The sequence below is a fragment of the Poecilia mexicana genome, unplaced genomic scaffold, assembly GCF_051168715.1.
Source record: "Poecilia mexicana isolate PSO_F unplaced genomic scaffold, ASM5116871v1 scaffold_8, whole genome shotgun sequence".
NCBI classification, from domain to species: domain Eukaryota; kingdom Metazoa; phylum Chordata; class Actinopteri; order Cyprinodontiformes; family Poeciliidae; genus Poecilia; species Poecilia mexicana.
In genome coordinates, this window is record NW_028263377.1 from 6475637 (window position 1) to 6492948 (window position 17312).

Sequence of the window (17312 nt, forward strand, 5' to 3'; positions counted from 1 at the left end):
CACCGGAGGAAGTGAACGAAGCCATTCAGTACATGTTGGCCACGCCTCCAAATATTGAACAATTAAAGTTCTCTCTTTGCAGTGCGGGGCGATTGTTTACAGCGCACCTAATTTCCACTAAACTTCATAGCTTCTTTCACACATTACTACGTCACAGCCAAACGTTTGCAGTTGGGTAAAGTCAGATCTAATTGTTTAAAAGTTCAACAGAATCCACTTCTCTAGCAAGCAATCGCTTCTCAATAGCAGAGGGTCGAGACCCTTTGGACAAAACGAAGCGTAGAACAAGGTAGGTTGAACCCCACCTGTCCAGTACGAGTCCAACTGGCGGTGGAAACACTGTCTTGAATACACCGGACCATTAAATAGCGTTCTGACCTAAAACAAAAAGGCAGGAGTTGCTCCCTTCTACTTTTCACAACACTTTGCTTGATGACGGCAGAAACCACTTGAGTTCTTGGTTCTGAGATAATCAGTGTTGTACATCATCATCATCTGTACTGGAGTCTTTAAGCAAATTGAGTCGCAATTTGCTTAAAGACTCCAGCATCGCACAAGTCTTGTGATCAACAACCAGATGCTACTAGTGGTGGAAATGACGAAGAAAACGACAGGAAGTTGTAAGAGGCTGATGTCGTGGCATGTTTTTTAATGACTCATTGCACGAGCAAACTTATTCATGTGTGATTTTAATAATGAAAACACGGCAGTTGCGAAATTATGTCTTTCTGACATTAGTGGAATATCGACAAAGTCTTGCGCACATTTGTAATGTAAAAGCAGCTACTCACAGTGGTTGTGGTGATGGTGTTTTTAGATGGTGTGGTCCCTGTAAGATCCTCGGGCCGAGGTTGGAGAAGGCCGTTGCAAAACAGAAAGGCCGCGTCACCATGGCAAAAGTTGACATCGACGATCACACAGACTTAGCTATTGAGTACGGGGTGAGTACTCTGTTAAACCAAACGTGTTGCTGCTTGAGAAACTTAAGGCTTGACTCAGCTTGAGGTGTCTCTGTGCCTCTCCAGGTGTCTGCTGTTCCTACAGTCATCGCCATGAGGGGAGGAGATGTCGTCGACCGCTTTGTGGGGATCAAAGATGATGATCAACTGGACTCATTTGTCTGCAAAGTCATTGGACAATAAACCGGCAGTCCCCCCCCTAGCCGTGCACCACCATTATGGTGCTGTTACCTAAGATCATGGCATGTCAGGCAGGCGGTGCCGCAGTCTCACTTGGCCAACTCTTTAGCGCTCACATTCATCTCTAGACAGGCTGTGGATTGTTGCTTCGATCTTTTTCTCTTTTTTCTTGGTCCAGTGATGGGTGTTTGCATTTTATGACGGAGTATTAGGTCCATACTAAGGGAAAAAAAATCAATTATGAGAATAGTCATACAATTACAAGAGAACAAAGTCATTTTTTTTTAGAATAAAGCAAAAATAATACAAAAATAAAGTTATTAATATGAAAAAGTCATTTTCGAAATAATCCTAATATTATGAGAATAAAGTCAAAATATTACAACTTTTCTTGTAATTTAGTGACTCTATTGTCATAATTTTATATTTTTGCTAATTTAGCATGGCCCTAATTCTCCATCGTGGCTCTTCAACATTTTAGCTCATTTTGTTTCGAATTCTCTGAAAAATGTGATGGCTCCATGAATCTATTGTAATAGAAACGCCCAGCTGTTCTGTCACTGTTGGAAAAGATGTCTGTACAAGAACTCGTTCATATTAATAAGAGGGACAAACGTTTATAGTTTTTAGCAGTGGAGGAGATTTGATTGTAAGAAGATAATGAATATGTGACATTGTTACCTGTAATTCCTGCTTTTGTCCACAAGAGGGTGGTGTTTCTCTAACATCTTCCAGGTACACCATTGGTCATTTTACACCGTTATGCCTCATAATGTGAGAAGAGAAGATGGATGTGTGAGAGAGAAAGAGAGTGTGTGTGTGTGTGTCTATGTGACTGTATTTCTCTGTGTCCTGACTGTGAACCTGAAGGCAAGCAGGAATTGCAAACATGAGCTTAGTTTTAGTTTATTACTAAAATGGACTCTATGTACAAACATATGACCAAGTGAAGTAATAAAGGAGTCAAGATGTTCTATATTTGAAGAAGGTGGATTTATTATGCCTATTGCAGCATGAATAAATGACATCATCCCCCTATTCCAGAGCCCAAAGTGTTCATGACCCTGAATGTTTTCACATTTGTTCCGCACCATAAACGGCATATTTTATTGTGATTTTACGTGACGGAACCAGTGGTGGCCCAAGAAAATTCCCTTAGTGGTGGCCAGACCAGACAAAATTTCAGGCCAGAGCAACTAAAAAAAAACAAAATTATATAATTATTAGGTCTGTCGATGTTAACGCATGTGATTTATCTGAAATTTTTAACATGTTAATTTCACATACACAGATTAATCAAACTGCCTACTTTCACCTAAGTTTTATATTAATATTTAAAGTTAAATTAATTCCTTTTAAAAAAAAAACCTTGGAAAACTGAAATTCTTCAGACATGTTTGGTTTGAGACAATAAAACATTTTCATTTTGAAAATGTGCATACAGTAGCGGTTTTAGATATGTGCGGTTGCCCAGGGCGGCATCAGAAAGGGGTGGGGCACCCAAGAACTAGAAAATAAATTACATCTTATCTATCAGTTGTCCTCTGAACACATTTGCTACTACTTTTATGCATGTGTGGTGGAGTAACTTTCCCTTAGTTGCCGTTGAGCTACATTACCTGCTTTCTGCTGCTGCAAAAACAAAAGAAAAAAATGGATAATTGTTTGCATTTTAATTGGCTGAAGGAGGAGATGCTATTCTTCCAAGAACCACAACTGTGTGCATATTTATATTTCAAGCTTACAATGTTAGGCATGGTGATTAATCGTGATTAATTTTATTACATTTTTTCATTGATTGACAGCACTAATTATCTCTATTTTTAATAACTTTCTTTATTCTGTTATACACTTACGTCTTCTCTGAAGAAGATGACCCTGTATGCCTGTCTATGACATAAACATAATTTGTTCAGAGGGGGCCATGGTCCCCACTGTCCCCCCTCTTGGGTTCGCCACTGGATAGACCAACACAAAGTAGTTTCTGATTGGGAAATGGAAGGTAAATGACAGCTGAATTTAATTACAAATAAAAGTATTCGGTCCCTACTGAGTCGGAGTTTCAAGTCCTTTGAGGCAGAGAGAAGTTTCACGGTGATGATCCCAATCATCTTATTTCTGCTGAAACCAGATCAGAAATGTTTTAGCACTCCAGCATTTATAGTAGAGCATAAAGAAGGAGTTTTAATAGCTGTTTTTATTATTTAAGACTATTGTAAAACTCAAGCAGCTTGGTGCAGATTTATTACTCGCTGCACCCCCTCGTCTCCTCCGCCCTACCTTTTAGCAGGTTTTATAACCTCGAAATGCTTATTCTGAGCAGTGGAAGAGTCTTTCCACTTTTCCAGCTCCTGTTCAGCTGATTTTTTTTTCTCCTACAAATTCTTTCTGCATTCATTCCTCCTTGTAAAATATGGGGCCCCATCTTGCTTGGCTCCTGGTAGAACTGTGCCCAACCTCTCTGAGGTCTGTTTAATCTGTCAGGGGGTCTTTACGGCTGGGTGGAAGTGGGGATTTTAGGTGCCTTTCTACAAAAACCCTGCCAAAAATAATGCCAATATTTTTACTTGATATACCTTAAAACCCATTAGACTTCTTTTTTAGGTCAAATTGAGAAGAAGTGCATTGTGGTACCTTTGTCCATGCCAGTTTCATTAGTTCAAAAAAGGAAAAAGATTTTGTTTACCCAGAATTCAAAAGCAATGCCTGCTTTTTCATTGGTTAATTTTCAGCAATTTTTTTTTTTTTATTTATCATTGATTTTGTCAGTGTCGAGTAGTTTCAGTGACGATTGTGAACTTTTTGGTCGCTAACAAACAGTTGTTGACAGGTCAGCTTTATAGGAGGGAAACCTTTTCTATTTTCACCATCGTCTTTCAAGAGTTTTACAATCCAGACTGTTCTACATTTTCTTCATTCATCCTAAAAAGTTACTTTATAATCACTAAACCCATATTGTATGTATTTTGCCCGTCAGCGTCCAGTTGCTGTGACAATGTGCTGGTTTACATCGTTATGTTCCATCGTTGCCGCTCATTGTTGTGTCTTGCTTTCATCCAATCATCCACAATCTCCGTCTGCTTCCCTTCAACCTGCTGGAACCTTGAGTTATTTTCTTTACACTGCAAAAACACACAATCTTACCAAGTACTTTTGGACTACGGTAGTTTCTAGTGTGAGTATCCTAGTATTATCTTATTTCAAGTGTACTAACTTACAAGTAACGTTTCATTTGTAGCAATTCAAGTGAAACTAGAACTTTTTCAGCAATGCTAAGGAATTATTCACTTAAAACAGGCTCCTATATCTTCCTGAAAAGCTACTAGTAAGTTAGTTTTGTCACATTTCAAGTTTACTAAAATATTTGCACTAAAAAGTAGACCCAAAGTGGGATTTTGTGCTTTTTGCAGCACAGATATCATAGGTGGATTACTTTCTGGACCTAAACCACATTTCTTCAGCTGATTTCTTCCAGTTTGCTCGTTTCTGCTCATCTCATCTCACGTTGTTTTCATTTCACACTGTAACTGCAGATTGTGCTTTTTGCCACACCTCATGCTGATCCACCTTCCTGAGGCTTCTGTCCTGTTCTGTGAACATCTTTCCTGTCAGTCCGCCAATGGCATGCTTCCATGTTTCAACCATGGAGTCATTTGTGGAATTTGATTTGTGCAGGAATTTGTTGACACATGCATATGACAGGTTGATTTGATAACAACTTTCCCTCAAAATTGAATGACTCACAATTTTCCCCTCTTCTCTCCTTCTAAGCTATTTGCACTAGAAACTAGGCTAAACTGAATCTTCTTTCTTACACGGTGTATTGAAAATCTGGTTGTCTCTTTACACATCAATTAGTCCACATTTTTAAACTGTAATGTTTTATTTTTTTTTATTAAAAATATCCTTCTTTGAACCCATTGAGATGTTACATTCCTATTGTGCTTTTTTCTGCAAGAATATAGAAATTGAAAATGCACAACTGTTTAGAAGGTCAAAGGTCGCCTCCTCGTTTGGTAGTGTGACACTTCTCATTAGGAAAACGTTCTCAGAAACTCTCCAGCTATCAGATTGTAGAGATTTAGTCCGCCTCCGCTCTGTTATCCGTGTGTCTGAACATGTTTTTTCTGTTCGTTGTTGTTGCTGCTCCGGCCGCCATAAAAGCTCTCATCGCCGCTCCTGAAACGCCCACGCGCCACCCTCCACTTAACTAAATATCACATCTCTAAATTACTGTTTTTATGTCATCCCTCCAACAGCACTGTCTGCCCTCTTACTCACTCCTCTACAGGTCCCCACTCCCACATGGAACTGCATTTATTTTTTTTTATTTTGATTTATTTATTTTACACAGTTTAAGAACAACAACAACAAAAGAAGGCCTGCTTTCTGTTCAGCCTTTCATTTTTAGTTTCACCCTCTGACCTCAGGGTGAAACTCAGTATCTGTTTCTTTCTCCAGAGAAAATGGGTTTGATTTCTGCTTTGTTTAAAAGTTGCCATGGCTGCGGATGATAAAAAAGAGACGCTGGCGATTTATCAGCACCTGCTGTGAATAATTAACCTTTTAATAACGGGACGACGCAGGAGTTTGGAGCGCAACTTTCAGCCAATGAGAACAGAAACTAAATGTTTTGCTGAGAATTTGCCCGCCTTGCTGAAGTATTTAAACTTTTTCCCATTTTGTCCCATTCTCCCAAAGTAGCGCGCAGCTACAAAAGCGAAAGGAAAAGTAAACAAGGTATTCAGCTGATAAAAATATGAAAAGTGTGGCATGCATTGGTGTTTAACCCCCTTTTTACTCTAAAAAGGCCTTCAAGTCGATTGTAACAAGTTACCAGGGAGAAAGTTGTGGACAAGTTTCTTTTAAGGTTAGATTAGGTTGAGACGTGACATGGTGGTGGCAGTATCATTCTGCGGGGATGTGCTGCTTCTCTCCGACAGAGAGGGGAAATTTGATCAGAGTTCATGGGAATACGTATGATTGTCGTGAAAGAATGATGGGAAAAGCTTGTTACAACTAACGATTATTTTAATAAACGATTAATCTGTTGATTATTAATTGGATGAAAAAATGGCACATTCCACAGGGTTTTTTTTATTTAAGCACTTAAGTCTCTTTCATAATAGCAAAATGTGCAAATACATAATTAAATTCCTCTTTTAAACGAAAGTCATGTTATTGCTTAAAATGTTAATAATGTGGCATTCCTTTAGTGAATCTGAACTAAAATCTAAAACTATGCCACTTGACTTTTGACTAACACTTATTTACAGACAAAGGTGTTTATATTAAATGCTAAATGTTTATATTTTGTGTGCTGTTTTGGCCTCATTGCTGCTCTAAGCAAATTTTAATAACAGGACGACGCAGGAGTTTGGAGCGCAACTTTCAGCCAATGAGAACAGAAACTAAATGTTTTGCTGAGAATTTGCCCACCTTGCTGAAGTATTTATACTTTTTCCCATTTTGTCCCATTCTCCCATAACTGTCCCATTACTAGTGTGCAGAGTTTTTGAGTCTGCACACTAGTTAACGGTTAACGATTAATCCATTACGAAATTGGTTCACGATTATTTCAGTAACCAATTAATCACAATTAATTGTTTCAGTCACATAGCTGCAACCATTATAATCGTCTAATTCTCCTTTCCCCTTTAAGCCCCCGACTCTGTTACAAAATTAACTCTTTATTAACACCTATGTTTCTGTCCCTCAGTTGTTGGACCGACTTCTCTGTCAGACTTTTCTGATGTGACCCTGAAGTACCAGTTGCGCAGTCTGACATCTTCCATTACTTAGTGTGTCGATGTTTTTATCATATCAAGGTCCTGAATGATTTTCAACCACAAAAGTGGTTTTAATGAAGGGTCTGCAACCTTTGTAGCCTAAAGAGCCGTTTCTACTCTCAGGTCCTGAATTTGAAAAAGTCGAACATTTGCTAGAAAATACTCAGACATTTTGACATTAAGCTGATATTTTCTAGGGGAAAAAAATCGGAAACATCTGAGTTTTAAAAGTCGAAAATTTTCGACTCTTGGAGATTTTCTGAGTGACAAAAGTTGAAAATGTTCGACTTTTGGAACTCAAACGTCGCGTTTCGGAGCTTTTTCGGAGCACATTCAAACTCAGAAAGTAGAAAATTCTTCAGATTAATCAAAAAATTTTCAGCTTTTTATTTATTTATTTATTTTTGCGGAAATGCGCTCTTTTTTTCTCCATCGACAGTGTCCCTAACACGCCGTGGTAGAAGTGAAGTCATGTGAAGCCGAAGCGGACGGCTGTGGCAGCAAGTCAGTCACAATTTCATCATCAGTTTTCCTCTCATGACTTTCTAGGCAGAAAAAAGAAATAAAAAATTCCCAGCCCAATCCAGCCATGTCATTATCGAGCCCGCAATAGACGGGCTCATGAGCCGCTGTAGATTAGATCATCGCAAAAAAAAAAAGAAAAAAGAAAAAGAAACAGAGAGCGGGTAGGTATTCATGCACAGCTGCGTCCAAAGACAAAGCAATAGGGGGGAATTCCACCGGCATTACATAAGCAGGTGCGACAGAAGCTGCTGGCCCAGATTTACAAAACTACTGAGAGATAAAAGACATTCCTGCGTCTGGACTTCTGTGTGCAGTCCCTTTTTTTTGTGCATCATTCACCCAATCAGAGCGTATTCTGACATGACCCGAGTGAAGGCCTCAACCCTGAAGCTCAGGAATCCATCCGACACTCATCCTCTCTCAATACGGAGGAAAGACGGGTGACTGACTGCGGTGGTGATGACGACAGCTACCAAAGGTTCATAAGTCCCTCACTTCTTCCGCCAAAAACAATAGACCACACCTCCACCCTCTCTCTCTCTCCTACCCAACCACTCTTGTGACCATATAAGGGAAAAAAAAGAGACAAGGGGAAGCCAGCGGCTCTCGCTTTGCTGCCGCTGAGCAAAACTCAGAGTTGCCAGAATTCTTCCGTCTCAGTTTTTTTGTTTGTTTGCCTGCTTTTTCTCAGAGACAATGTTTGCTGTGAGTTTGTTTGAAATGATATTGCTTATGTCACGGGCCAAAAATGCATTAAGTAAAAGAGTTGTGGGGACTCATGGAAGGAGGAAGTGTGTGTGTGTGTGTGTGTGTGTGTGTGTGTGTGTGTGTGTGTGTGTGTGTGTGTGTGTGTGTGTGTGTGTGTGTGTGTGTGTGTGTGAACTAGACTAAATCTGTAGCAGCAGTCAGATCTGGTCGGGCCTCAGATGATTCTGTGTTGACAGTAAATATGGAGGCATATTTGCAGTTTAAACACAGGCTGCCTTCCTCGTTGTCGGGTTTACCTGATTCAAAAGTGCTGCAGAGATTCTTCATGCAACCTGAAGTTTTCGTCACGTTTACAAACCCAGATTTTGGAATGACTGGATTTTTTTAATTTTTTTTAATTTTTTGTTTTTAAAACATGGATTGTTTTGAAGTAAAAATCTGAAAAGTGCAGCCCCTCCGTCACTGCCCGTTCCCCAGAGTCAGCACCTTTCACTGCCTGTCTTTGGGGTTTGCTTCAGCTAGCTTTGAACATCTAAAAGATGTGATTTTGACCCATTTCCTCTTTCCAAAACACACTGTATGAAGAGTGCCTTTACGTCGATTTACAGCTTCCCACAAATTAGATCTCTTCTGAACTTTGACTAGGTCATTCTAATGCCAGGCAGCTCTGGCTGTATGTTTGCTGTCCTGCTGGAAGTTCAACTTCTGTCCCAGTCTCAGGTGTTTTGCAGTTTCCAGTAGAATTGTCCCATAAACTCTACCAGCACCCATAGAGCATGATGCTGCCACCACCAGGCATAACAGTTTAGGGATACTTTGTTCTGGGCTATGCTAAGTATTCATTTGCAGCAACTTGCAGACCTTTGCATGTAGGGAAGCACCAATTTGAAAGTTTGGGCCGATATCTATTTCTAATATTAATTCCTCTGTCATTACTGACTTAATCTAAAAGATCTTTGGAAAATAAGAGGTGGGTGATTTTTTTTTTCCCTAATCACTTTTGGTAAAAAAAAAAATGACTGGCTATTATTTTAAAAAGGTAGCGATACATGAGTTATATTTATTTACCCTTTTTATTTATCGGACCGATACCAATATGTTGTAAGATATCGGCTGATAACGATGTTGGCTCTTTCCTCAGACAGAGATCTCAGAAATTTTCTAGAAAAAATTTGTGAGCTTTAAAAGTTGAACATTTTCAAGTTTTTTATAGAAAATTTCTGAACACTGAAGTAAAAAAAAAAAACACAAACAAAAAAACATACATGTACTACCAGAGGGACTGTTGGTGCTTTTGCAACACATACATGAGGATGATGAATGAGGAGGAATCTTTGCAAACAAAGAGATGAGCTGTGTTTCGTCTTTCCTTTACCCCACATTCCTCCTTCTCTGTGAGTCAACATGCGTCTTATCAATACTTCCTGTGTGCTGATTAGTGAGGAGAAGACGGAGAAGTGAGGGGCAGGATGAGAGCAAAGGACACGAGTCCGCGTAAACATCCACCCACTCAGACATTACAGCATTATCTCACCAGCTGCTCATAAATAATCCTCGTACTCTGGCTGCACACAAACGCTTTCGCCTCAAGGCGTCCGGAGGCTGTGCGGTGCGGACGACGAAAAAGACACATAAATGTTCTTAGAAGTTCAGTCTTACTCAGAAATAATGACAGCTCAGAGGAACTTTTCAGGTAAAGAGATCCGGGCCAAGCCACTCCTTCCCAGATTTGACAGGAATCTGGGCTCTATCCAGGTTACACCACACGGCGGCCCGGACTCCCTCCCAAACAAGTCGTGCGTGAATTTTCACACACATGAATTCACGAAAGTAATTGACTGGGTGGGAATGGACTGTGGGGGGAGGGGGATTTGAGGTGGTTTAGAGCGGCACTCCATCACCGTGTGGTCTCTGAATGGGCTCCTTTCTTGCAGTGAATGATATAATGGCTTTTCGCTGAAACACACCCTGAATTACAGACACACCCTGCTGCTATTACAACCAACCTAGCGAGGAGGAAGGAGGGAGCGAGGGAGGGAGGCGTTGAGGTCAGAGGTGTCCATATTTGGTCATTCATGCCTGCCTTTTTTTCTTTCTTTTTTTTTTACTCTAAGGTCTCCGTTCATTCCCCCTTCTCTGTTTGTTTTTGTCACTTTTACACTGATGAAAAGGAAATTTTCTGAATTTTTGTTCTCACATACTTTATATTTATCCCCTCTTTGCCCCCACCCCTCATGAGCATCTGGTCTCGCTCAAGAAAACACACAACCTCTGACCTCTGAGCTGATATTTTAGCTACTTCCCATCCGTTCTATAGGGGAAGGAGAAAAGTTATTGAATTTTCCAGGCAGGCACGCCGGGTAGCCACCGTTTTCTGCCAAGCTGCTGAACGTATAGGAAAGCCAACGGAAACATTCCTGTGACGTCGGCAGGCCGCGAGCAAACATGACACACCAAGCTGGAAATGTGATTTTAGGTTTGCCACTGGGCACCAGCCATATCCCGCTGCGATGTTGGGGGAGCAAAACGGGGGAAGAATGTTTCTTTTTTTGTTTGTTTGTTTGTGAGTTGCAGGGAATGATGTGTAGTTTATGCAAAGGCTTCCTGCTGTGTTTGCACCAGGTCTTGTTATTCCTGTCTCTTATCTGGTGGGACTCACTGCAGTGCAGCGGGAAGACAAAACAAACGACAAGTCAAGTTCTTTTTTTTGTTTTCTTTTTTAGCAGAACCGCCTCATTCCTTTAAATCACTGGTTCTCAAAGATTAACATAAATTCTTGTCAACTCAAGCAATAAATCCCAAGATTTCCTGGAATTTAAAAAATATTAATATATCAGAAAGATGACTGTCAGTTTGGTATGTTTTGAATGACAAGAAAATATTTTTTTTTCCCCTAAATTTGGAGTTCCAGGAGTGAAAGGAAGGAAAGATGTTTCTCATTACTGCTGCTCTTTATGCTCTTAATATCCAATATGGCTGCTGCGTTTCTAAAACATAGCAATAGCTGCAGTAGTAACGGATTTATTTCCATGGTGTGTTTCGCAAAACCTATTTTTGAAATTTAGTGTCTTAATTTGCAAAATGTTCTATTATTAGGTAGCATTGGTATCCGTTCACTTTGTCATCAACTAGTTTAATAAAGCAAGCTAGCACATCCTGTTTGGTTCCCAACTTGTAACTGGGACAGAAGTCTGGATATTATGAGATGTTAACTGAAGTTATCAAGTAATTCACTTAACCTGTGACAGAAAAATACATAGTGAGTTTTTGGAACAATGAAAAAATCTCTGGCTAACAGGTAACTTTGTTGTAGGCTACAGCATAGCTGTTAGTCTACAACAGGGGATTCTGTTTTAGCTCATTTTAGCTACGACTTAGCTTGAAATTTTTAAAATTTGTGAGATACAATGCTAATATGCAGGATACTAACCACTGTAGAATGTTTTAAGCTACTTGACCTCAAAGCCTGTGTTAAATGAGGCCAGCTTAAAATGGCAGCCATATTACTTTAAGTTTTTATACAGCTTTTAGTTGATATTGCTAACAGGAGACAACAGCAGAAAGTTTTACGGCACCTGCTTTTTCAAAAAGCTGAATTACAACAGTCTTTGTTGGACTGGATGAGGTCAAAGGTCAAAAGGTCAACAGTGGTGTTCTTCCATTAGGAACTTAATTTATGCCAATGGCTTTAATGACCGTGCACATTCGTCAAGTTTAAACATTCAACATAAGAAATTATGTACAAAGTTTGCTTTAAAGGTAGAAAATGTTCCAAATATACAGTATAATCCAAAATTGCTGAAGCAACTAGCTGCTAATAAAGCAGCTAGCTTGTGACACACTGCTCCATTGTACGGGTCATTGTCTGTTCCGGACATAAGTGTGTTGTCTTTTAAAATGCTGAACTTCAAAGTTCTTCTTGTAGCAATCATTGCTTTTTAGAAAGATCATTTTAATTATCACAAAAACTGCATGAACTTTTGGAATTGATTGTAGCCTCTCATGTTCATTATCATGCTTCTAATTTAATTTACATCTAAACAAATACAGGTTTAACATACTAAGTTTAATTACAGCTATTTTTTTTCTCAGGTGTCTTGACAATATTGTTTTTTTTTTTTTGTTTGTTTATTTCTTTTTTATGATCATCCAAATGTGTTTCAGTGTGTTTTTTTTTGTTCACAGTTGCTCAAAAATAAAACAGTGAAATGCACGAATATGCCTGGATGGTTTGCACTAATTTATTACTTCTATTTTCACAGTTGGTTAACAGGTTTTTTTTTATGTTTCATATTAAATCTGAGGACTAGTTAAATTACCTTGCTAATGTCTCCCTGCTGCCTGTGATAGCAGAATTGGCTCTGAGCCTTTAGTTCCTCTCTCAGTACGAATCCCACAGAACCGCTGCATGAAAACGGGTTAATTTAGGGCCGTCCCATTCAGCACAGCAGAGGTATTACGCTTCTGTCCATCATTTCCAAGCCACGGCCTTCCCCCAACACAAAACTCCTCCTTTTACTGCTCATTTGAAGCATTTCCTGGTTAGAACTTGATTTTACTGATAAAAAGGTGTTATCTCGCACTACCTCCCCTCTTAAAGTATACTGCATTTTTTTTCTTAGCTTTCCAAAGATCTAGGCGAAAACAAATGTCAAGTGTGATTTGGCAGTTGAAGTGTTTTCCTTTGCTTCATTTAATTAGATCATCACCTGCAGCGGTTCCCATGAGTAGCAAACATGTCTGATCACGAAGGCTGGTTCACCTGTCTCACAGACTGGAGCAAATCATTGAACATTACAACACAGCATAGTATGTGTGATCAACGTCCTTGTGTCAAATGTAAGTTTTTAAGAGAAATATCAAGAATAGCTGATTTGCACAAAGCTGAACGTATTGCAATTTGTGCAAAATGGAAAAGGTTGAAATGTTCTCTGACTCCTTAAAATTATATATTTTCTCACATTGGAACTACAAACTGCAACGTATTTTATCGGGATTTTTCAACAAGACATAGAGCCTCAATGTGAAAGAGAAGAAAGCACTTTTACAAGCTAAGCACACCATGCACAGAGTGAAACGTGGTGCTGGTAACATCATGCTGTGGGATCTTTATACTTTTTGAAAACCATGAACCCTTTAGCTTCCACTTTTACAGCTATATGCTACGTTGTGTGCTGATCTATCACATAAAATGTTTAAAATAAACATTGAAGTGATTTTAATATGACAGAATGTGAAAAAGTTAAAAAGGTGTGAATACTTTCACATAGCACTGCAAGGTTAGCCACACGCTAAAGTGCAGAGTTTTAGCTAATCATCAAACAATTTGCTGTTGTTTTTCTGGGTTACTTTTTTTTTTTCCAAGAGTGCAGCTATGAATTGTTTCTATGAAATAGTTTCATTCCCTTGGTAGAAACAGGTTCCAAAAGGGTTGGGTGATTTGACATTACCACTAAGACACATTTGCAGAAGTAGTGGTAAGTCTCAACACTTGTCACTGTCTACTTTTCTCTCTTTCTGACCTCTGACCTTTTTCAACAAGTTAGAAAACAAATGTGTTCTATGAATGAGAAGGTGCAAATATGACCTTCATTCAAGCAGACAATTTGGGCACCATATAAACAAATAGCAGGGTAAAGGGGAGGGTGTGAATACAAATGCACAATGAGCTTTTTTATTTGTAAAACATTTTGAAATTCATATCTCACTTTCCTTCTACTTTATATGCTCTACTTCCTGTTGGTCTGTAGTATAAATGTCTAACTTCCTGAATCTTGTCACTGAATACTTCATATTGAATTATTTAAACTTTTTTGGCAGATTTGGATCACAAAAGTACCAAACAGCTGGTTTCAAAGCACACAGTGTTCAAAGTAAAGCACGCTGACACATAAGGGGAGACCCTCGGATAACCTAGCTCATCCTGAAAGTGACTGGTACTTATATGGTCATAAAAATCCTAAGCATGCACATACCAAGCTCATTAAACGTGGGGTTTATCGGTATCCCCTCTCCGCCCTCCTCTCTCAACTCTTTTCAAGTTCATTTTTCTCTGTGGCGTTTGGATCCGCCTATCCGCTGTCAATCATTTTTTGAGCCCGCCTTACTCGGAATCCGATTGGCTGAAAGTGCTGGGGATTATTAGACAGCTTCAGCCATTGGCTGGCGGAACTGTACGTGAACAGTAGGTCCCGCCTCTTCGTGGACCGCACCCCGGCTCAAGTGAAATTAGGCGAACCAGTAAGCAGACGGCAGAAGAGGGAGGAGGGAGCGAAGAAAAAAAAAAAAAAAAAAAAAAAAAAAAAGAAGCGATAGAAACGGTGACTGAAGTTTAGGGAGGAAGCGAGCGCTGTAGTTTAGTCTGAACTCTCTGCTGTCGACAGGAAAAAGAAGTTTTGACTCCGGCGACGCTGACTGAGCCCTGCGGTTGTTGATAGCCATCTTCTGAAAGGCGAACAGCAACCAAAAACCAGGTAAGCTTACCTCTGTTTAGGCGCTCGTGCTTAGCTAGGTGCTGTTTTATAACTCATTCAGTAGGTTGGTCAAAGCAGCAAGTGCAGTGAACCAGGAAGCTCGGTTCGCTAGTTGACCGCTGCAACTTCAGCAACCGAGCTGGGTGGAGCGTTACCTCCTTCTGAGATTTAGCGGTAGTTTTCTTCCGCTTTGCAACTCTAACGCATTTATCGGTTGTTTTAAAATTACAAGCGCGTGCGAATCCGTTCCATTTTGGGAGCACAGGCCATCAAACTCAGCCGTAGCAGTGGCAGCTGGTGAGAAGCTAAACTGCAGAGCGGCGGCGGAGGCAGGAAGTGATTTACTTGAATGAATTCTTGGAAAACACTGTGAAGAGTTTAAACTCAGGTGGACGTGAAACGATGAGTTTTCTTTTTAAAACCTCAAGCTCGGTAACAGACAATTGCTTAGCTTGTGGTTGAAGTTTTGGAAGAGTAGCGGTCAGAGACAGGCACGGTATGTGGCTGGTAACATGTCTGACTGGCAGCATGGCGTCACCGTTTTACCGGCGGACTTAAAAAAAATAAAATAAAACGGAGTTGTTCTTTGCCGCCCTTCTCAGCCTTAACTTCAAACAACACCTATATATTGGACCACTCAAACGTCGCATGCACCTTTTTAAAGGAATCTTTAGGCATATTCCTGAAATTATACGGAATAAAACATTCTGTATGCTTTCATCTGGTTGGGAATGTGGCGAGGTCACATTTCCGTTATATAAGATTTCATCGTCTCTTTTAGTATTAGCTGTATCAATAAAGTGTCCAGAGCTTATATGACAAAAAACGAGGCAAAATATCGGCAAAAATATCTTTCAAATGATACCAAAGTAATAGTTGCAACTAATTAATGAGAACAGTTGCATTCTTTTAATATCTTTCTGCAATGATGTATGCACTTATCTTTATATCCGTTTTAGAAGATATTTTCATCAAACGTTTTGGGAATTTTTTTTGCAGTTATTCAGTGGCTGGAATAAATCTAAATCATTTTTTCCATCCTATTTAAGAGACAGTGTCGCAAAATACCATGAATTTATAGTGTTAAAACAAAAAAAATGTACACAAATGTCTATTTTTTCAATTCAAAATAAGAGCTACAATTGTTTCAGCAGCAGCAAAAACATTCTCCCACACTAGGTATTGTGGTTCTGGCATCAATATATAGACTTATGATTCGAAAATACTCATTAAACTAGTATCAGATTTCAAATGAATATGTTTACTGTGCTGATTTGTCCGTTTGCTCTTTCTAGAGTAATGCTAGGAGTCTGTAATGTTTTATTGTAACAAGGTGATACAATGTTTTCTCATTTATCAGTAACATTGTCTGCTCAGGTATCAAACCTAATGCTTGTAGCTCGCCAGCTGAAGTTTTGAAAGTGTTATTGTAATGGGTGACGATGGGAATCTGTACCCATTTTAGTGTTTAATGATGGGAATCAGTACCTTGGTATAAAGCCTGGTTGATCTGAAACTTTCTCTAGTCTCTAATTAGAAGAAGCTTAAACTTTGGAACACAAACTCTGTTTCCATTGACAATAAAATTGCGCAAATTGCAGTTGCGAAAATACATTTGTTTAGTGGAAACACGGCAGTTTTGCAAAAACTCTAAAACATTTTTACAAAAAGTTTTTGCTCTGGGATGCGGTGGTTTTTCAGCTGCATGGAAATTGGTGTAATTCGTAAAACTGCAATGGAAACACTTTCTTCGCATCATACCAGTTTCTACTCATTAGCAACTCGCGCTAATTTGTAGGCACTGGCCTCCTCGAATGATGTGCAGCTAGCTCCACCAGAGCTCTCACATCATCACAAAGTCCATCAAGACTTGAGTTTGTGATTTGGACGTGTTGAATCCTTCACTCTCCTGTAAAATCGTCAAACACAATTTCTTCAAAACGCTGAATAAATACGTAGCCACTCCCAAGTATAAGAAGCTTGTCGCCTCAATAAGACGGTAGCGCTGTGGCTAAAATATGAATGTATCATGTTTACGACTTACTGCATGAAGAAACTTATTTCTGTGTGGTTTTTAATTATATTTCTTATTTAACACCGCAATTGCAAAATTGTTTCTTTTCGACATCGGCAGAACATATTTTGGAGTGAAAACACAGCTAATGAGACGAAAAAGTTTCAAATCCACTTTTTGCATGGTGCAGAAACGTTTGAAAGCATATTCCCGAAGCAAGTGGGATAAAAGCAATCCGGTTTTGTTAATTTAAGATTCACTCAGATAAAGAATGCAGTCATTTTTTTAACTAGCTTTGATGAACTCTATGTTTAAGGAAAATGATGAAAAGCCTTGACCAAAGATAACTTGACGGGCGCTCCATCAAGGCGAGTATGTTTTATCTTCGTGCCCCAATGACAAAGAGCTGTCGGCATATATCTTGGTTAGTCGTTTGTTTCGGAGCCTTTAATTGCAGTCTGGCTCAGCAAACCTTTTCATCCTGCTGGAAAAAAAAAAAAAGATCCAGATCCCGGGATATTAAGCCGTCATCCCTCTGGAGTCTGAGAGGTGTCACATTTTCACCAGGTCTCATCACGTTAACGTCGACTCAATGGGTAGGCTTTGTCAGTGCCATTAGTGTTTAGATGGCATGTCATTGTTTGCACTGTGGCAGGCAAACAGT

General features: G+C 39.4%; 2 protein-coding genes across 3 annotated transcripts in view; both read left to right on the top strand.

Moving 5' to 3' along the window:
- The window catches only part of txn2 (thioredoxin 2), a 6433-nt gene extending 4256 nt beyond the window's left edge, over positions 1–2177 (top strand). The window contains exons 3-4 of the mRNA XM_015008614.2: positions 818–941; positions 1026–2177. Of these exons, the coding sequence (XP_014864100.2) occupies positions 818–941; positions 1026–1142 (241 nt within the window). The 3' untranslated portion in view covers positions 1143–2177. The remainder of the gene's footprint in view (positions 1–817; positions 942–1025) is intronic.
- Positions 2178–14301: 12124 nt separating this feature from the next.
- LOC106930816 (myosin-9-like) overlaps positions 14302–17312 on the top strand; it is a 34987-nt gene continuing 31976 nt past the window's right edge. Inside the window, exon 1 of one of the 2 annotated variants that reach the window (XM_015008606.2) lies at positions 14302–14634. The gene's annotated coding sequence lies outside the window, so the exon portion shown is untranslated. The remainder of the gene's footprint in view (positions 14635–17312) is intronic. The other variant, XM_015008605.2, reaches the window with a different exon arrangement.